Source organism: Phoca vitulina, unplaced genomic scaffold, assembly GCF_004348235.1.
Source record: "Phoca vitulina isolate PV1807 unplaced genomic scaffold, GSC_HSeal_1.0 scaffold89, whole genome shotgun sequence".
NCBI lineage: Eukaryota > Metazoa > Chordata > Mammalia > Carnivora > Phocidae > Phoca > Phoca vitulina.
This window is the reverse complement of record NW_022589792.1, coordinates 541,763-559,790: the sequence shown is the minus strand read 5'-3', so window position 1 is coordinate 559,790 and position 18,028 is coordinate 541,763. Positions and strand designations below refer to the sequence as shown.

General features: G+C 41.6%; 1 protein-coding gene across 4 annotated transcripts; it reads left to right on the top strand.

Annotated features, from left to right (window-relative positions):
- The first annotated feature begins 135 nt into the window (after positions 1 to 135).
- On the top strand, positions 136 to 17,277 carry LOC116626617 (zinc finger protein 426-like). 4 transcript variants are annotated; one of them, XM_032396034.1, is made up of 8 exons: positions 136 to 226; positions 463 to 533; positions 7,911 to 7,958; positions 8,433 to 8,518; positions 9,364 to 9,490; positions 10,081 to 10,161; positions 11,078 to 11,160; positions 11,620 to 17,277. In XM_032396034.1, the coding sequence occupies exons 3-8, from the start codon at positions 7,934 to 7,936 to the stop codon at positions 12,886 to 12,888; spliced, it is 1,671 nt and encodes a 556-aa protein (XP_032251925.1). In that variant the 5' UTR covers positions 136 to 226; positions 463 to 533; positions 7,911 to 7,933; the 3' UTR covers positions 12,889 to 17,277. The 4 variants fall into 4 exon arrangements, with proteins under 4 accessions (XP_032251925.1, XP_032251927.1, XP_032251926.1 ...); XM_032396036.1 differs by lacking the exon at positions 7,911 to 7,958; XM_032396035.1 differs by having other exon boundaries at positions 162 to 533.
- Positions 17,278 to 18,028: the final 751 nt, after the last annotated feature.

Here is an 18,028-nt window from a genome sequence, read left to right as displayed (position 1 = left end):
CTCCGGGCCGCATCCGGGCCTCAGACCAAGCGCCCAGCCCAGCCGCCCACCCCAAGCCGGTGAGGGAGGGAACAACAGCTGCGCGGTCTGAAGTGGAAGCCCCGCCCCTCGAGCCCCGGCAGGAAGCGGAAGTGGCGTCACACGCCCGCCGGGGTCTCTTCCGCTGCCTCTTCTGTGCCGCGTTCAGCGCGTCGGGATGGTAGTGGTCGTCCGTGGGCCGGCTGTGGTGAGGGCGGCGTGAAGGGGAGGGAAAGAGGAGGGAATCCAGGGTCGGGTTTAGTCAGGGTCGCCGATGGGCCTGCTGAGGGGCCGGGTCGCTCGGTTCGCATCCGCCTAGATCGCCCGAGAGGCCGCGGGGGCCGGCGGTTCCCGCCCGGAGCCGCTATGGACCTGCTGTCAGGGCGCTTCCGTGGGGTCTTTGTATCCGCTGTGCAAGCAACCTTTGTGACTTTTCTCCACAAGGAAAAGAATTTCAGCTGTTGGGAGTGACCCAGAGTCCGCCCCGCGTCCTCGCTCTTTCGGGGACCTGCCTGGTGAGTTTTGGGAAAGTTGGTTCACAAGGGCCTGTGTTTCCTTTTCGTGTGGAAGAGAAGGTTTCGTCTGAGAATGTGGCTTTGTCACGCTGGTCTTTGTTTTGGACACACTGTATCTTAGTAGGAAGCTAATGTGCTTTGTCGGATGTCTGCAGTGTGCGTGTTTCAGGAGCTAGTTATACACACGGACACCGCAAGCCTCTGTACTAAAGGGAAAGTTTTCACCTACCTTAACATCCTTCCCTCCTGAACCCGTCCATCCCCACCAGGTTTCAAACCAGGGGACTCTTGGAGAGAAGAATGGAGGCTTTACTACCCCACTTGTAGAATAACTGAATTTCACAATTACAGGACGTTTGGATTAAGTGTTATTTTCCCGACATTTTTGTTTCGTAAGATCTTAAACCTAAAGGAAATGTAAATACTACTGCTATGAATGTGCGTCGAAGTAAATTCACCCGTTTTCGCATTTTGCATGGTTGCTCTTTCTGGATAGAGAAATGTATTTTTTAGTGTACTGTTTGAGAGTAAAAAGGAAATAAATTGCAGGCATGATACTTGTGAGAGTAAAAAGGAAATAAATTGCAGGCATGATACTTGTGAGAGTAAAAAGGAAATAAATTGCAGGCATGATACTTGACCTTTAAATACTTGGTAATGTATCTCCTAAAGATAAGGACCATTTTGCTACTAAAACGATAATACATTGATTTCACCCAAGAAAATTAAAAATGTTATCTAATATCTGCTCTGTAAAAACTAAAATCCTATACATTGTTTCAAAATACGTTTTTGAATGTTTTTGGATGTAGGACTTGGGTAGGGTTTATATATGACAATATATATGTTTATGTCTCTTAGTTTCTTTTAAGCTAAAGCAGAGCTGTTGTTTCTTCATAATACAGACTTGGAAGAGTCCCATGCTCTTTGAGAAACACATACTTTTGATATTTGTGATTTTATTTCCATGATGTGTTTAAATGTTTTCTTTATCTTGTAGTTCTGTAATATGGTAATTGGGTCCGGTACAGAGGTTGGTAGACTTTTGTCAGAAAAGGTCACGGTAGTAATGTAGCTGGGGCTCAGGGATGCAAGAGCACCTGTCTCTGGGGTTCTAAAACAGACCAGGTTCGGCCACTGGTCACTGACAAAATCAAAGGCAGAGAAACGAGTGGTGGTGAAACAAGATAGAAATATATGTCAGTGAGGCCAATACCAGAAAGAGAGCGAACTAGTATCTCAAAGATGGTTGCCGAAGTTCTGAAAATACTTCATTTTTTATAAGGAACATGTGGGACAGAAGTCAGTGCATACTTGCAGGTGAGCAAAGATCAGGTCAGTCATTGCCTTGGAATCAATCACATGGGGTCTTGCTGGCCCAGGGTAGTCCTTAAAGCTTGAGCAGGAAGTTTCAGTTCCCATCAGAGATGCTTTGCCCTTTTGGATTTTTGTCTGAGTTAAGAGATGAGCTGGAAAGAAGACCTTAATCAATTAGAAAGTTTGAGGTCAAAATGGAGGTAGTTGCAGTCCTCTTTCAGTGACTACATTATGATTTGTTGGCCATAAGGCCTGAAATTACTCAGCTCTGCCTTTGTAGTGCACAAGCAACCATAGACCTTAGTAAATAAATGGATATGGCTTTGCTCCAATAAAATTTGATTTACAAAAACAGCCCTGTGATTTATAGTTTGCCAGCTTCAGGTCCAGAGACTACAAAAGATCTTTCACATACTATCTTGTGGGTGATATGTACTCCATATTATGCTGCATAAAGGAGTTATAAATGTACATCAAGTCATTTTATCTCCCTCACAGTCTATAGTAACTACTGCTCAAATTTAGTTAAAATCTCACGAAAATCAGTTACCTAAAGACTAAATTGTAATGTTACCCTGTAATGACTTGTATATTAATGAAAACGGGAAGGATATAGATGCAACTAATCTTTTGAAGCATTAAACCTTGCATTTCCCCCTGCAGTGTTGGTATTGTTTCTGGATTATTTTGTCCAGTGGTGGGGAATTCCAGGATCCTCCTTTTAGCTTTTCCTACCATAATGGTCCTTACCCTGTGGGTCAGAGATAAGGAAATTCTGCCAGTTGCCAAAAAATCCAATTATATATTTAGGTTTTGGGGAAGGAAATAAATATAGGGTGGGTGCTTGCTGCAGCTGGTCCAGTCTGAGTTCATTGAAGTTAAGACTTTTTAAAAAATCACCTGACTACCATAAGCCTCCACTTTGGTGGTGTGCCACAATGATATTTTGGATCCTCAGGAATTAGTGTCCTCTTAGAGACTGTCTGAGTATTTCCTTTTCCCCCATGCATAGTCACTTGTAAATGACTGTACATCCCCTTATGAAGAGTCTGTAGGAAGGATTATAGTATGAATAGTGATGATGGTATGAAGGAGTTCTTAGTTTGTGATATGGCCTATGTCTGGAAGTTGGGTAGGGGGCTCTGACTTTCCACTGTGGTCAGTCAAATCAGAGTTTTGGTTACTGTACTTGGAACTACTTGTTACAGACATCAAATAAAATTCTAGTACATAGGTTGGCAAACTGGACCCTGGGCCAAATCTGGCTCTCCACCTGTTTTTGTAAATACAGTTTTAGACAAACCTAACCATATTCATTGGTTTACATATTTTCTATGGCTTCTTTGAAACCACAGTGACAGACTTGAGCATATATAGCACAGAGACTATTTGGCCTGCTCTGCCTAAAAAGTACTGTATGGAGTGTAATACTCTGCTGTAATAGGCTGCATATCTCTTTCATTGCAAGGGACCAATTAGGCTGGGATCAGTGAGCCACCACGAGAGGTCTCTGCAGGCCAAAGCACTCTGATTCCTGTTTCATTCCCACTGCTCTTGGTGGTTCATGTGCCCTCTTTGTCTTCGGCAACTAAGTGCCGCCTCCTTGATTTCTGCTACTCTGGCTTCTCATCATCCCCAGTGAAATCAGGGAGTTTATCTCAGTGATGGTATAGCCCCTACAGTCATACCTCACCTGTCATGGAGAATAACCACAGAGGCCTCTAGGATGGAGGCCGTCCACTTATCCGTCTCTCCATACCTTTGTGGAGAATCTTCTGTTCCCTCAACGTAGAATGGGGAATGGGGCTGTATATCACACAGGATAAATCCAGTGCTACGTTGCTATCTCCCTAGGATTTGCTCCTTCACATTTTGTTGTGGAAGTTCTGGCATGTGAACTCATTACTGTAGGTCACCATTGAGTCTCTGGTATCAGCCAAGCAAGTAAGCTGTTAGAGCTTTCCCTGGGTCCATGAGATAGTATATATTAAACCCAGACTGTCTAATAAGTGCCCCCATGTCAATGAATTTGGCCCAGTTTATTGTTATATTCCAACCTTATGGGTCTGGCATGCTTACAGTTTATTCCCCCACAGGGTACTCGGGTTTCTTCTATATAATATCCTAGTTGGAACTATTTTGTCGTACAGGCTATTTTATCTTGCACTGTGTTGTATCCCTGTTCCCCATGACTGTGAATTCGTTGTCACTAGGGGCAGTGGTTTGGGTGGATCTTGAAGAGAAGGAGCATTTCCTTCTAAGACTTCTGCCCCAGGTGAGATTTCCTCAGTATTTTTAAGCAGAGGAAGGCTCATTTCAGAAACCAAAGGGCAGGAGACTTCTGATAAGGGAGAGTTAGTATCTTGTGGATTCAAGATTGTAAGTTTCATCTTTGTCTGACTCAGTGTCCCCATTCGTTTTCAAGTTCTCATTCTTCCCGTATCAGTGCCCTAATTTTCACATGAACAACTAGTTGATGTAGACACTCTAATTGTGGTTGTAATTTTACCTGTGAATTAAATTTCGTGTTTGATTTTCAACTGTGTCAGTCGTGTGGCCACAAGAAATGTCCTTTTTAAGAGCTGTCTTGAGGCTTTGTGGTTATCAGACCTTGGTTTGAGCTTGTCTTAGTAAATCTGAGCAGGCCATTTTCTGTGCAGCTCTAGTCATAAGAATCTATGTCTTGGGGCGCCTGGGTGGTTCAGTCGTTAAGCATCTGCTTTCGGCTCAGGTCATGATCCCAGGGTCCTGGGATCAAGCCCCACATCGGGCTCCCTGCTCGGCGGGAAGCCTGCTTCTCTCTCTCCCACTCCCCCTGCTTGTGTTCCTTCTCTCGCTGTGTCTCTGTCAAATACATAAAATCTTAAAAAAAAAAAAAAAAGAATCTGTCTCTCACCACAATCTTTGTAGTCATCGTTAGTGAGGTAACAGCATTCACTTGGATTCCCAAGGCAAGTGCTTCTGTGTACATCTTCAGAGTGAGCCATAGGTCAGAGCTTGATTTTCATAATGCAGCTGAGTGTCTTTCAAGGAGCTCAGCGTCTTGCTCCAGACCAAAGACTTGATGAAATCAACCCTCAGATCTCATCTTTACATGTGTATCTCCTGCAATCACTGTCTGTTTCAATTCTGTATAAGTCTGGGTCTAATCAGAAGACAAAAATCACTCCTTGATTTCTTGATATACATGGGAAGAGTAACATAAAGATGTAAAGAGCACTCTGTTAGATCCTAGAGTTGAACAGTAATAAGGAAGGTCAGATTTATAGGGATGTCTTCTCCCCAAGATTGGGTCATATCTTATTTGCAAGGTATCATTGCAGTCCATTGATTGTAAAGAAGTTGGCTGGGTGTCCTGCGGCAGAGGTAGTCAGCAGGCATTGGACAAACATTTGAAAATCTCTGGATTGCAGCCAAGCCATGTCTGGTGGGCAGACACATCAGGTATCCATGGGAAATAAGTATTCAGTTTGCAGACATTCCTGGCTGGTGGGTGAGTGCTCAGAAGACTGAGATCCCCACACACTTACATTCCAAAGAGCTCTCCAAAGGAAAGTGGATCCTTATGTCAGACAACATTGTCATATAAAGCATTACTAGAGATAGAGCAGTTTACAATAGAAGATTCAATATCTCCAAGATTATACAATTTCAAAGTTTGTATGTACCCCCACAATATTGTTGCACGAAATATAAACCAATGCTTGACAGAAATACAAGAAGAAATGGACATTTCTGCACTTCCTCGGGAGTTTTAAGACTTTCTCCCTTATTGTTTCTCTAAACAAGAGAAAATTGTCAGGATATAGATTTATAAATGATGTGCGTACTGCTTAACAACATATCTAGTAATTGACAGAAATCAGATAATGATCGTCTGGAATGAGGGTGAGGGAATGAACTAGAAGGGTGAAGCCTTTTTGGAGAGATGAATATATTCTCTGTCTTCCTTGTACTGCTCATTATATGGGTAAATTTGTCAAAGCTCATCCTCAGAATACTTAAGATCTGCGCATTTCATTGCATAGCACTTTTCATCTGTAGAATGAAGTATCTTGCGTTGTGAGGGTTAATTTGGCTTATGGTAATGAAACTGGAACTTCCAGCATTTGTCATCATTTGGATACCATTCTGTAGATCAGCATTTGGGCTGCTGTTCTCTGTTCAATTTATTAAAGAGAGTCAATAATTTTTTTTTTTTTTAAGATTTTCTTTATTTAACAGAGAGAAAGAGCACAAGCAGGGGGAGTGGCAGGCAGAGGCAGAGAGAGAAGCAGGCTCCCCGCTGAGAGGGAGCCTGATGCGGGACTCGATCCCAGGACCCTGGGATCATGACCTGAGCCGAAGGCAGTCGCTTAACCAACTGAGCCACCCAGGCGCCCGAGTCAATAATTTTCAACATAGGAGTTGTCCTTTAGACTGTATCAGATTAAAAGATTAAAATAAGAAGGAAGCCTTATTAAGAAAGGAATAAAAATAAAATAAAAACTTGGTGAAAAACAGAAGTGGTAATATGAAAAGGAAGTTCTGTGGAAAGACGCCTAAAATAGATCATTGTAAAGGACAGTGATTTGGCATTGCTCCTTTGCCAGGGCAAGGGGCAGTGGGCAAACCTTGATTGCTTTGAGCCTCAATCAAGACCCTCCTGAGGCTGTTGAATACTTAAAGAGTCTTCTGAGTTTTGTAAAATCCTTCCAGCATTATTTTTCTTAAAATTTTGGGTCCTATTTAGAACAGCCTATGGTTATTTTCCTTTTTCTGTCATTACATTACCCAAGAAGCAAACCACAATATTTGTGTTTGTATATAGGATACTCTTTATTTTCTCACCTATTTGATTTTTTGCTCCATAAGCACTGATAAACAGAGGTGTTCATTAATAATTGAATATCTTGTCCCTTTGGAATGTTGGGCCATTAAGCCCTGGGACGTTTTCTGTATATATCACTGTTTTCTGCATAGTGCCTAGCACAGGACCACAATTTCTTAATTATTTGTGGAAAGGACAAAAGAATAAGCCTGTTATGATAAATTAAAAGGAGGCGCAGGGCCCCAAGCCACTCTAAGCTCCATGAAGTGAAGCTCAAGGGTGTTAACCAAATTAAACACTTCATTTTTCTCCTCTTCATAATATCCAGCAGTATTGTAGGCCAGTGCTGGCCAATGGAAATATAATGTGTAGGCCAAGTATATGATTAAAGCTTTTCTGTAACTGTAATAAACAAAAAACAAGGAAATCATATAAGTATTTCAGTATGTAACCCATATAAAAATTGAGGTATTTTAAATTCTTCTCATGAATTCAGAATTCATTGGACACAAAATTTTCATCAGATGTATTTTATGTGTTTGAATCATGTAATAAATAGAGTTGAGAAAATAGATACATTTAAGTTTACGCAAACATTTAAGTTTTCTAATAAGTAAATTTGCAAAAAGTTTTAAATTTAAAATTTAATTAAAAATAAATAAAATCTAAAATCCTGTTTTACTAACTGCATATCAAGTACTCAATAGCATATGTGGCTTCTGGCTACCAAAATGGACAATGCAGGTCTAGAATGACGTCTGATCATATTTGGGAATAAGAACCTCAGGATCTCAAACATTTGAGAGAAGCCTATCTGCATTCAATTGTGGATCTCTTTTTTCCTTAATTGGATGGTACTGGACCAATGATTAGTAAAAATCTAGCTTTATCAGCTATTAAATAGGGCTAATGATACCTATTGTAAAGGGTTGCTATGATAATTAGGTGAGCTGATATGCATACAGCTCCTAGTGAGACAGACATCTGTCATGTATCTATTGTCAGGAAATGGTAATAGCTATTACTGACTTTCATGCCAAAGGTTATAACATTTTTAGTGAATTTCCTATATGTCATCTACAGAGAGAGCGCTAATGTATGATGTTTGATAATGGATTAGTAACGCTTGCTGATTAATGATTGATATGAAAAGTACTCTGGGTAACACTGTCAAAAGTAATGAAGATTGCCATATTTATTTAGATTCTTAAGTTGCACTGAACTGATCTTGGCATCAAATTTCTCATCAGGCAAATTTCATCACTCTCCCAGGATGGCAGCCATTGATCTGACCCACGGTAATTCATTGTTGATTCTCATTTTCAGAGGATTCTTAAAGGTCACCCCTACACAACATAGGGCCTAAGCAGTCAGGCTGCTGGTTCACTTAGAGCTGAAATATGCCAGAGAATGCTGTTATCTAGGTCAGCTTGCTGGTGTGTGTGCTTTGGGACTTGGTGCTGCATAATCCCATTGATGAGTTTTATTATCTTGGGCAAATAAAGAATCGGATTTCCTAGGGATTAGGTTTCAATACCTGTAAAATAAGCTGATGACCCCTTTCCTCATGGGCAGTATGTCTGACACGTCCCTTTTATGGCTCCAGGTGAGGCAGGGCTACTTTGATATTTTATCCAGTAGAGTGTGTATTTATGTGAGATTTCTTGAGTGTGCAGGGATATATGGGAATCTCAAACTAGGATGGAATGATTTTTCAGGTGGGTGATTCTGGTCATGCTGCATTCTAAGTATTCTTTTTTTTTTTCTCCAAGATCTTTCTGGAGATCCTTTTTGTCTTCCTGAGGAAAACACAGAGGCAGAAAGGATGGTGGCTGTCTGGCTGAAAAATTATCAACAGGTAGTAAAAAAGCGTATCAATCAACAGAATGCCGTACTTATATCCACCAGGTGGATACATTCCTTCTAGGTACATCTGTGTCCTGAGCTTCCTAAAGTAAATAAACCCCACACAAGGACTGAATCCCCAGTTGCATTTTCCCTGGAAGTGGAAACTCTCATATTGAAAAGGATTACTCTGAAAATAATCTTAGTATTTCACTAATCACCTATGAACCTCATGGATACCAGGTGCATATTTCCACTTTGCTATGTGCTCTGACATGGTAAGGAAGGTGTTAAGTATCTTTTTCTCAAGGAATTTAGTCATTCTGCACCGTTTATCAAGGATCTTTAGTGTGCTCAGAAGTCTACTGCAATAGAGGGAAATAAGAACTACTACAGTTTTGCTGAGATAAGCTCAAAAGCTTAAAAGGTGCCATTAAAGCCATATGAGTGGAGATGAGCAGTGAGTGAGTTTATTTTATTTTTTTTTATTTTTTATTTTTTTAAAGATTTATTTATTTATTTATTTGAGAATGAGAGAGAGTGAGTACATGAGAAGGGGGAGGGTCAGAGGGAGAAGCAGACTCCCCGCCGAGCAGGGAGCCCGATGCGGGACTCGATCCAGGGACTCCAGGATCATGACCTGAGCCGAAGGCAGTCGCTTAACCAACTGAGCCACCCAGGCGCCCGAGCAGTGAGTGAGTTTAGATGGGGAGAAGAGGACCTAGGACCATGGAACCGTGGGAGGATAATGAGAAATCTCATAACCCTGCATAGGTATTGAGTCTCCTGTCCTTATTCTCCTGTGAACATTGGTGGAGATGTTTCTTGTCTCAGGCCAACATGGGTGTGATGGTTTAGATTGCAGTGACCTTCCAGGATGTGGCAGTGGACTTCACCCAGGAGGAGTGGCTATTACTGGACCTCACTCAGAGAAACCTATACAGAAACGTGATGCTGGAGAACTATCAGAACCTGGTCGCAGTAGGTGAGGCTGCCAACATTCCAGATACGTGTCATATACTTTATGTGTTTCCAGCCTTGGTGATGCCCTCTGAACATAACTGGAAAAAAGAGATGCATAGTCCCTACACTAATGGGTTATAATCTGCAGTGGGTGTTCTGTAAACGTGGCCATGAGGCCAACAGCAACATCATCACTCTGTTTGGAATTTATATTCTTAGATGTCACTTTTGACATTCTGAATTATTAAGCTGGGGTTGTTGCCCCATCTTCTGTGTTTCAGTAAGCCATCCTGATGATTGTGAGGCACTCCAACATTTGAGGACCACGCTTCTAGTGGTTTCCCCGTCAGAACAAAGATCTCCTTTCTTCATCTCCTTTATTTCCGATTTGAATAAATACCTTTATGCTCTGTAAATATGTGCATACGTTCAAATTTGGCTTTCAGGGGTTAAGAGATAACTACTCTTTTGTCAGAAGGGGAGTATTTGCCTCTTTTCGTCCTTTCGGGATAATTTCTCTGCTTTCATTAGAAATAAAGTTTTGGATTCATCGGAAGCTTTGTCATCTCTTGCATAAGCCTCTCCTGTTAATGTGCCTTTTCCTGTGGACAGAATATCAACTGTCGAAACCTAAGCTGATTGCTTGGTTGGAACAACAAGAGCTGAGGACAGTGGAGAAGGGAGTTTTCCAAGGTGAGTGTTGTTATTAACAAACTTAACTGGTCAACCTATAGGAAGGCATCTTTGCAACTTTAATGTGTAAAATTTTTAAGATACATTTGTCTTAGAGGGCTAAAGCCATTTATCTCTGATGTTTTTGGATATCTTCACCTTCCTTCACTCTTTTACTTAAAATTTCTGTGATCGCACAAATGACCTGTTCTAATTCTTCTTTAAGTTTATAATTTTTGGGGCACCTGGGTGTCTCAGTCATTAAGCGTCTGCCTTCGGCTCAGGTCATGATCCCAGGGCCCTGGGATCGAGCCCTGCATCAGGCTCCCTGCTCTGCGGGAAGCCTGCTTCTCCCTCTCCCACTCTCCCTGCTTGTGTTCCCTCTCTCGCTGTGTCTCTGTCAAATAAATACAATCTTAAAGAAAAAAAAAAAGTTTATAATTTTGGTGTATCCTCCTTGTCCAGGTATTTTTCACGTATCTACTTGATCATATGTTACCTTGATAATATTTTGTTATTGTTTGACATGTTTTTCAGAAAATTATTTTTTAGTACTAGCCACTGAAGTCTGTCCCTGCACACCTATTGTCATATTTTTCCCATAAACAAACCAGTGAACCTTTTTTTTCTTGTTATTTCACCATTTTTAATATGAACATAAAGAAAACTTGAGTCTTTTTTTTTTTTTTTTTTAATTTTATTTATTTGAGAGAGAGACACCGAGAGAGGGAACAGAAGCAGGGGGAGCAGGAGAGGGAGAAGCAGGCTTCCCGCCAAGCAGGGAGCCCAATGCGGGGCTCGATCCCAAGACCCTGGGATCATGACCTGAGCCGAAGGCAGATGCTTAACAACTGAGCCACCCAGGCTTAATTTAAAATTGTTTAGCCTATGATTTCTTCCTGCAAATATTTAAATTTGTGTTTTTGTTTTATTTCAGAATGGGAAACACAACCTCAAACAAAAGGGTCAGCATCTCACCAGGATTTTTTTGGAGGAAAAACAGCCATTGAAATACAAAAAGTAAGATTGATAGTGACATTTCTTATATTCCACATTCAAAAAAGATGGATGGTCCTGTTATAAAATTCAATGCAAGTTGAGATATTTGAGACAAATGGCATCCACCAAAGACAAAGTAATTCAGAGATACTCTGAATATGATGATTTGCGATTTATAATCCAAATCTATCTTGAAAATTGTTGCTCCCGAGATGCCACAGGTACACATTCCCAGATACATAACTTGTTATTGAGTCTTTAAACATATTTGCGAAATTTTAATGGAATGATCTTAAGAGTAGATGGCATCAGTTTTTGGTAGAAGAGTTCCCTGGTTTAACTTGAAAGACATCAACAGGAACTGTATTTATGTAATGAAAATGCTAAGAGTCATCATCATCATGTTTCTTGCATTATAAGGTTGAAATTTGTAATCAGTCTGAAAATCCTATCATCAACTTTCATCCCTTCCATCAACAGGAAAGGACCTACCATGGAGCAGAACTCTCTGACTGTGATCAAGGTGGAAGAGTCTTGAGAAAATATTTAAACCTTAAGACCCACATGAGAACTCAAAATAGAGGGAACAGTTTTGAGTGTAATCAGTATCACAATGGCCTCCTTAATCTGCAAAAGAAAAACTCTACTAGAGAGAAACTTTCTGAGTTTAATCAGTGTGGTAAAGTCTTCAGCCGGACTGCACATGCAGTGTATGAGAGAACCAGCGTGGCAGAGAAGACTTTTGAATGCAGTGACTGTGGGAAAACGTTCATTAGTCGTTCACACTTTCAGGCACATAGGAGAACTCACAATGGAAGAGATTTCAATGAATGGAAGCAATTTATAAAAGCTTCAGTTTTCTCAGCAGGTCAAAATGAGCATGTGCAGACACACGCTGCTCAAGAACCCCATGAATGTAAACAATGTGGGAAGTCTTATGCAGATTCCAAGTGCCTCAATAATCATATCATTCGACTTCATACTGGAAGAAAACCCTTTGAATGTAGTGAATGTAGGAAAGCCTTCACTACATCTTCACGCCTTTATGTGCATTTGAGGATTCACACTGGAGAGAAACCCTATCGATGTAAAGAATGTGGGAAACACTTCCAGTGGCCCTCACTCCTTCGTAAACATGTGCGTACTCACAGTGGCGAGAAGCCCTATAAATGTAAGGAATGTGGAAAAGCCGTCAGTCGTTCTTCAGTTCTTAATGAACATTTGAGAATTCACACTGGAGAGAAGCCCTATAAATGTAAGGAATGTGGGAAGCACTTTGCTTGGCTGTCAGTCCTTCGTAAACATGTTCAAACTCACAGTGGCGAGAAGCCCTATAAATGTAAGGAATGTGGGAAGGCCCTCAGTAGTTCCTCAATTCTTAATGAACATTTGAGAATTCACACGGGAGAGAAGCCCTATAAGTGTAAGGAGTGTGGGAAAGCCTTCACTAATTCCTCACGACTTAGTGTACACTTGAGAATTCACACCGGAGAGAAACCCTATCAATGTAAGGAATGTGGGAAAGCTTTCGTTTGGCCCTCAGTCCTTAAAAAACATCTACGAACTCACAGTGGAGGGAAGCCCTTTGAATGTGGTGAATGTGAGAAAGCCTTCAGTAATTCCTCATATCTAAATGAACGTTTGAGACCTCATAGTGGAGAGAAACCCTTTCAATGTGGTGAATGTGGGGAAGCCTTTAGGACTTTCTTATATTTTAATAGCCATTTGAGAAATCACTCTCGAGAGTAGCCCTAATAACGTAAGTACTGTGGGAAGGCTTTCACTAGTGCTCTCATCCTGATTTGACATTTAAGCATTCACACTGGAGAGAAACCCTATTAAAGTAAGGAGTATGGGAAAGGCTTCACTTGGTCTTTCAACCTTTATAAACATACAATTCAAAGTAGAGAGCGATCCTTTGAGTGTACGGATTGTGGGAAAGCCTTCACTACTTGCACATTTGAAGTCACACTGGAGATAAGCCCTATGAATGTAAACACCGAGGGAAAGCCTTCACTGTTTCCTTAGGCCAGTCTCAACATGTAAAAATTGATACCAGAGAGCAACCCCTTGAACGTAAGGAACGTGAGAAAGGCTTCACATCATAGTCATGACTTAACGCCTAAAAATACACAATAGATTGAAGACTTACGTACGTAATAAGTTTGACAAGGACTGTTATTCCAGTGCATTTCAAAAACGAAGCCACGTTGGAGGGAAACCGTATGAGTATGAGGAATGTGGAAAGGTCTACAGGTGTCCCAATACATGAAAGAACTCACTAGTTAGATGCCTGTGAAGTTAAACAATGTGGGAAAGCAGTTAGAGTCTTCTACAAACGGTGCTGGAGGAACACAGTGAAGTTGTTTAAGAGCCATTTGGGACTCAGCTTACAGGCTGGCTTCATAGATCTGTTTTGAACATGTGCCACTCTGCCCTGACCAATTTTGGGAATGCTCTGGCTTTCTGCCCAATAGCAATGCTAGTCCAGTCTAGTTTCTATACCTGGTTTGCAGCCTGGCCCCATGTGGAACTACTACCATTAGACTTAATGTTATACAAACCACCTGGATCCTCTAGGTATATGACGTCGTCTAATACTGTGAAGATGGTGAACATGTGAGTCCGTTCACTCCTCACCGAGTCCATCTACAGTGCCTCATGCTGGTGAAGGGGGAGGATATAGGTCTCTACATTTCCTGAAAATGCTCTTGTTTCTCACACCTGATCTTTCTGGGTCAGAAAAGACTTTATAAACGGTGAGGTTATACACCCTGATCTCATAGCCTTGGAAAGAGAGCAACACACCTAGTACTAGGTTAGAAAATACCTTTAACCTTGGGCAGTACATGGAGAGGCTAGGAACAGAGAATATTCTCTTTGTTCCCAAATCACCACAGCCTGGAAGAACAATTATGTCCTTTGCCTGTGTTCAGAAACAGCTGCCCCTGGCATGTGACGTGCTGGTTCGTTTACATCACTTCAGATGTATGAGATGGGAAACCTTGTGAATAGGACAGGTCCTGATACTCTATGATGCCCCACTGGCAGTTCTTGAAAGTGGCCTTTGGATAGAGACAATCGATCAGAACCTTGTTTCAATTTTGAGTTAACACATTCAGATACTTGTAACACTTGAGCAGCCTTTAGTTATGTCATGAGTGGCCTTGGAGGCTACAGCAGCTTACTGTCACTTCCCTTCTGGCTTAATGGAATCAGTGGAGTACACACCAAATCAAGTTTAGTGATAACTCCTGATCAGACGTGACCTGGATGGGGCACTGGGTGGCTCAGTCGGTTAAATGTCCGACTGTTGATTTCAGCTCAGGTCTTGATCTCAGGGTTGTGAGTTCAAGCCCTGCATTGGCCTCCAGGCTGGGCGTGGAGCCTACTTAAAAAGTGACCTGGGTACATTCCTGTATGTTTGTGTTTGAAGGAGATTGGGAGATGAGGTGATTCTCTTGAGTATGGGTGTAGTCTTAACTGCACTGTGTGTATGGCAGTGTATAATACACTGACATTGATTATCTCAAAACCCACAAGTCCTAATTCCAACAATCTGGTACCCTCATCAGTAACATCTGTGTGTGTCAGTAACAATGCCAGCTGACTTTTGTCTCACTGGGATTCTCTTTTCATACTCTCGGATTGTCTCCTCCTTAATAAGAATGTCTTCTACATGGGGAAATATGAAGCATTTTCCACCTGTGGGTTTCACTGCTCTGTGATCTCCTTTTCCTATGGGAGAAGCCTGGCAGTCTAGCTCAGTTCTGCTGGAACCATTCTAACTGCAGAAGCTCGATTACCTCAGTGATGTGCACTGTGGTTACACCCATACTGAACTCTTCATCGACAGCCTGGGCAACAAGGATGTGATGGGGGTCCTGGGAAGACTTCTCTGCCTAGGAGAGATGGTCCATGATGGGCCACTGGCCTCAGAACCAAGAGGACCTCGTGGACCCCAAATGCAAATATTGTGAATTTAAGTTTTCTGGTTATTTTTCTCTTGTAATAGATATGTTTATTTTCCTCTATTCCCAAAGCACCTATGACTTGCTTCTATTTATCTTTGTATTTGTTTCTCAGCAACATCTTCAGTAACTACTTTGTTACCTTTCTTCCCTAATTATAGCACCAAATTTCTGTCTCGGTCAGATTTCCTATAGCCATTCCTCAGATGCCCAACATTAGATATGAAGCACTCACATCAAATGTGGCATGGTTTTCTCAAAAATCGTCCTCTGAAGTGTTGATGTTCACATTCATTTACTTGGGTGTGTTTTTTACATAAGTGGAATGAAAAGGGTACTTCAGTTGTAATTGAAGCGCTTGCCATATCAAAACTGTTCGTGCTGTTTTACATGTATAATTTTATGGAATTACGACATTTCTTGGAGATATTTTCTCATTTACCCCATTTTTCAGAAAAAGTTTGTGATTGCAGTGGATTCTACCTGGGACACACTGACATGATTTTGAACTTCCAGTGTAGGAATCTAGATTTGAGTGGTAGTTTGCTTAGGTGTTTTTATGTGGCATATTGCATAGGGTAAGTGACATATTGCCTCATTCTTTGCCTTCTGTCCTCTTCTTTCATTCCCTCTTTTCCTTTCTTATCTGTTTAATTGCACCTTTATTTTCCATTACTGCCAACAAGACCCAGGTGGAAACTACTTTTCTCAGTGCATGACTGGCAGCTGGTGGAGAGAAATTAGAACAAAAAATGAATGTTTCATGGGTAGAGTATCTGTTTGGGAATATGAAAACATCTGGAAATGGATAGTGGTAATGGTTGCACAAAAACCAATGCACTCGATGCCAACTCAATAGAATTGTACACCTAAGTGGTTTAAAATGGTGAATTTTGTTACATGTATTTAAACACAAAAAAGTGACAAAATAATGGAAAGAGATTGTGATATCTTTAATCCCATAATGTAATTGATAATTGCTAGAAGTTTTTAGAGAAATATTTTAAAATTAGCCCTCAACAGTCTAGACCACAAAGGAATCCAGAAGGACTTGTGTCCATCTGGTTCCTGGAGGTGGGCCTGCTCACTTTGGTCTCCCTGTTGATCTTGAAGCAGCCCACAACCCAGGTGCAGACACTGAGCCATGAAGTAGGAGGAATCCTGCCCACCCAGGAGAAGACTCGCCCATCAGTGCCCTAAGGCAGGCCTACAGAACTTGGGTCATGGATGTGGACCCTAAGTTAGCCTTGTGACTTGGCTCCAGTCCCTCTCAGGTGTGGTCTGGGGCCATTTATGCCTGCCAAGTGACATGTTAGGACCCCTACCTATCCACAAAACCAGAAATACTACTGCTGTCTTTGGACCCTGAATTGATCCCTTATCCTAGTCTCAGCCCTACTGACCAGGGTCAAGACAAGGTCAATTGCCCTGGTAACAGGATCGTGTACCATAGACTCCAGTGCAGACCTGGCAGCAGCCAGGTCTGGCCTCAATCCCACTTGACTGTGATTCTAGAGGCAAAACCCATCAGTCCAGGGACCTGACATGAGACCGTTTTTATCCATGAAAACGGTCTATACAGTCTGAAAGAGATGTTTATTCCTTCAATTACAGACACATGAAAGCCTAGTTGCCTGCAGACATAGCCAGCAAGCCATTAAGTAGCCTAAGGTGAGCTGACAGATGAAGGACTTTTCTGTACTGATGTGACACTGTAAAGACTGGAAGAGTGGTTACTCAAATGTGCAGATATAAAGAGGCAATGATCACAAGAATTAGGTAAACATGATACCACCAATGGAAGTACCTCGAGCTGAGCACCTACAGTGGTAGACGCAACAAACATTACCAACCTTCACATATTTACCACTAAATATTAAGACTTTCATAACACTACTATAATCAAAACTGTGATGAGCATAAATGCAATACTAGTGCAGAGGCATCTAGAGACTGATACAGGAATTTATTAAAGTTAGAATTTCGTATCTGTAGGTCAAAAATCATTTATAATTGGTACTGAATCAATTGGCCATCTTTTCTGGGTAAAAGAAGGGATTGGATCCACTACCCCACCCCACATGTTAAAATATATCCTATGAGGGCGCCTGGGTGGCTCAGTCGTTAAGCGTCTGCCTTCAGCTCAGGTCATGATCCCAGGGTCCTGGGATTGAGCCCTGCGTCGGGCTCCCTGCTCAGCGGGAAGCCTGCTTCTCCCTCTCCCACTCCCCCTGCTTGTGTTCTTGCTCTTGCTGTCTCTCTCTCTGTCGAATAAAATCTTTAAAAAAAAAAAAAAAATATATATATATATATATCTCCTATGAGGATTAAAGAGTTCAGTGCTTTTAGATGGATTATATTTAAGAAGCAAACTATAAAATCTGTATATAATTGAGAGTTTGAAAGGACTTTTAAAGCAAGTTAAGAAATCCAGATACAATTATTTTTTAAAAATTTATTTATTTGAGAGAGAGCACACATGGGGTGGAGGAGCAGAGGGAGAGAGAGTCCCAAGCAGACTGTATGCTGAGTGCGGAGTCCAACTCAGAGCTCAATCCCACGACCGTAAGATCAGGACCTGAGTTGAGACCAAGAATCAGATGGCCAACTGACTGCACCACCCAGATGCCTCTCCAGATACAATTTTTAAAAACACTTCTTTGCCTACATAAAAAAGGATTTGTGCAGTAAAACATGAAACACTAATGTAGCAAAATAGATATCAATTCAGTAGATGCATATAAAACATTTAATGATGCCCATGAACAAGTCTTGATGAAATATGTTTTAAATCAGCGTTTTAGGGGCTCCTGGGTGGCTCAGTCAAGTGTCTGACTTGGGCTCAGGTCATTATCCCAGGATCCTGGCATCGAGTCCCACACTGGGCTCCCTCTCAGCGGGGAGTCTGCTTCTCCCTC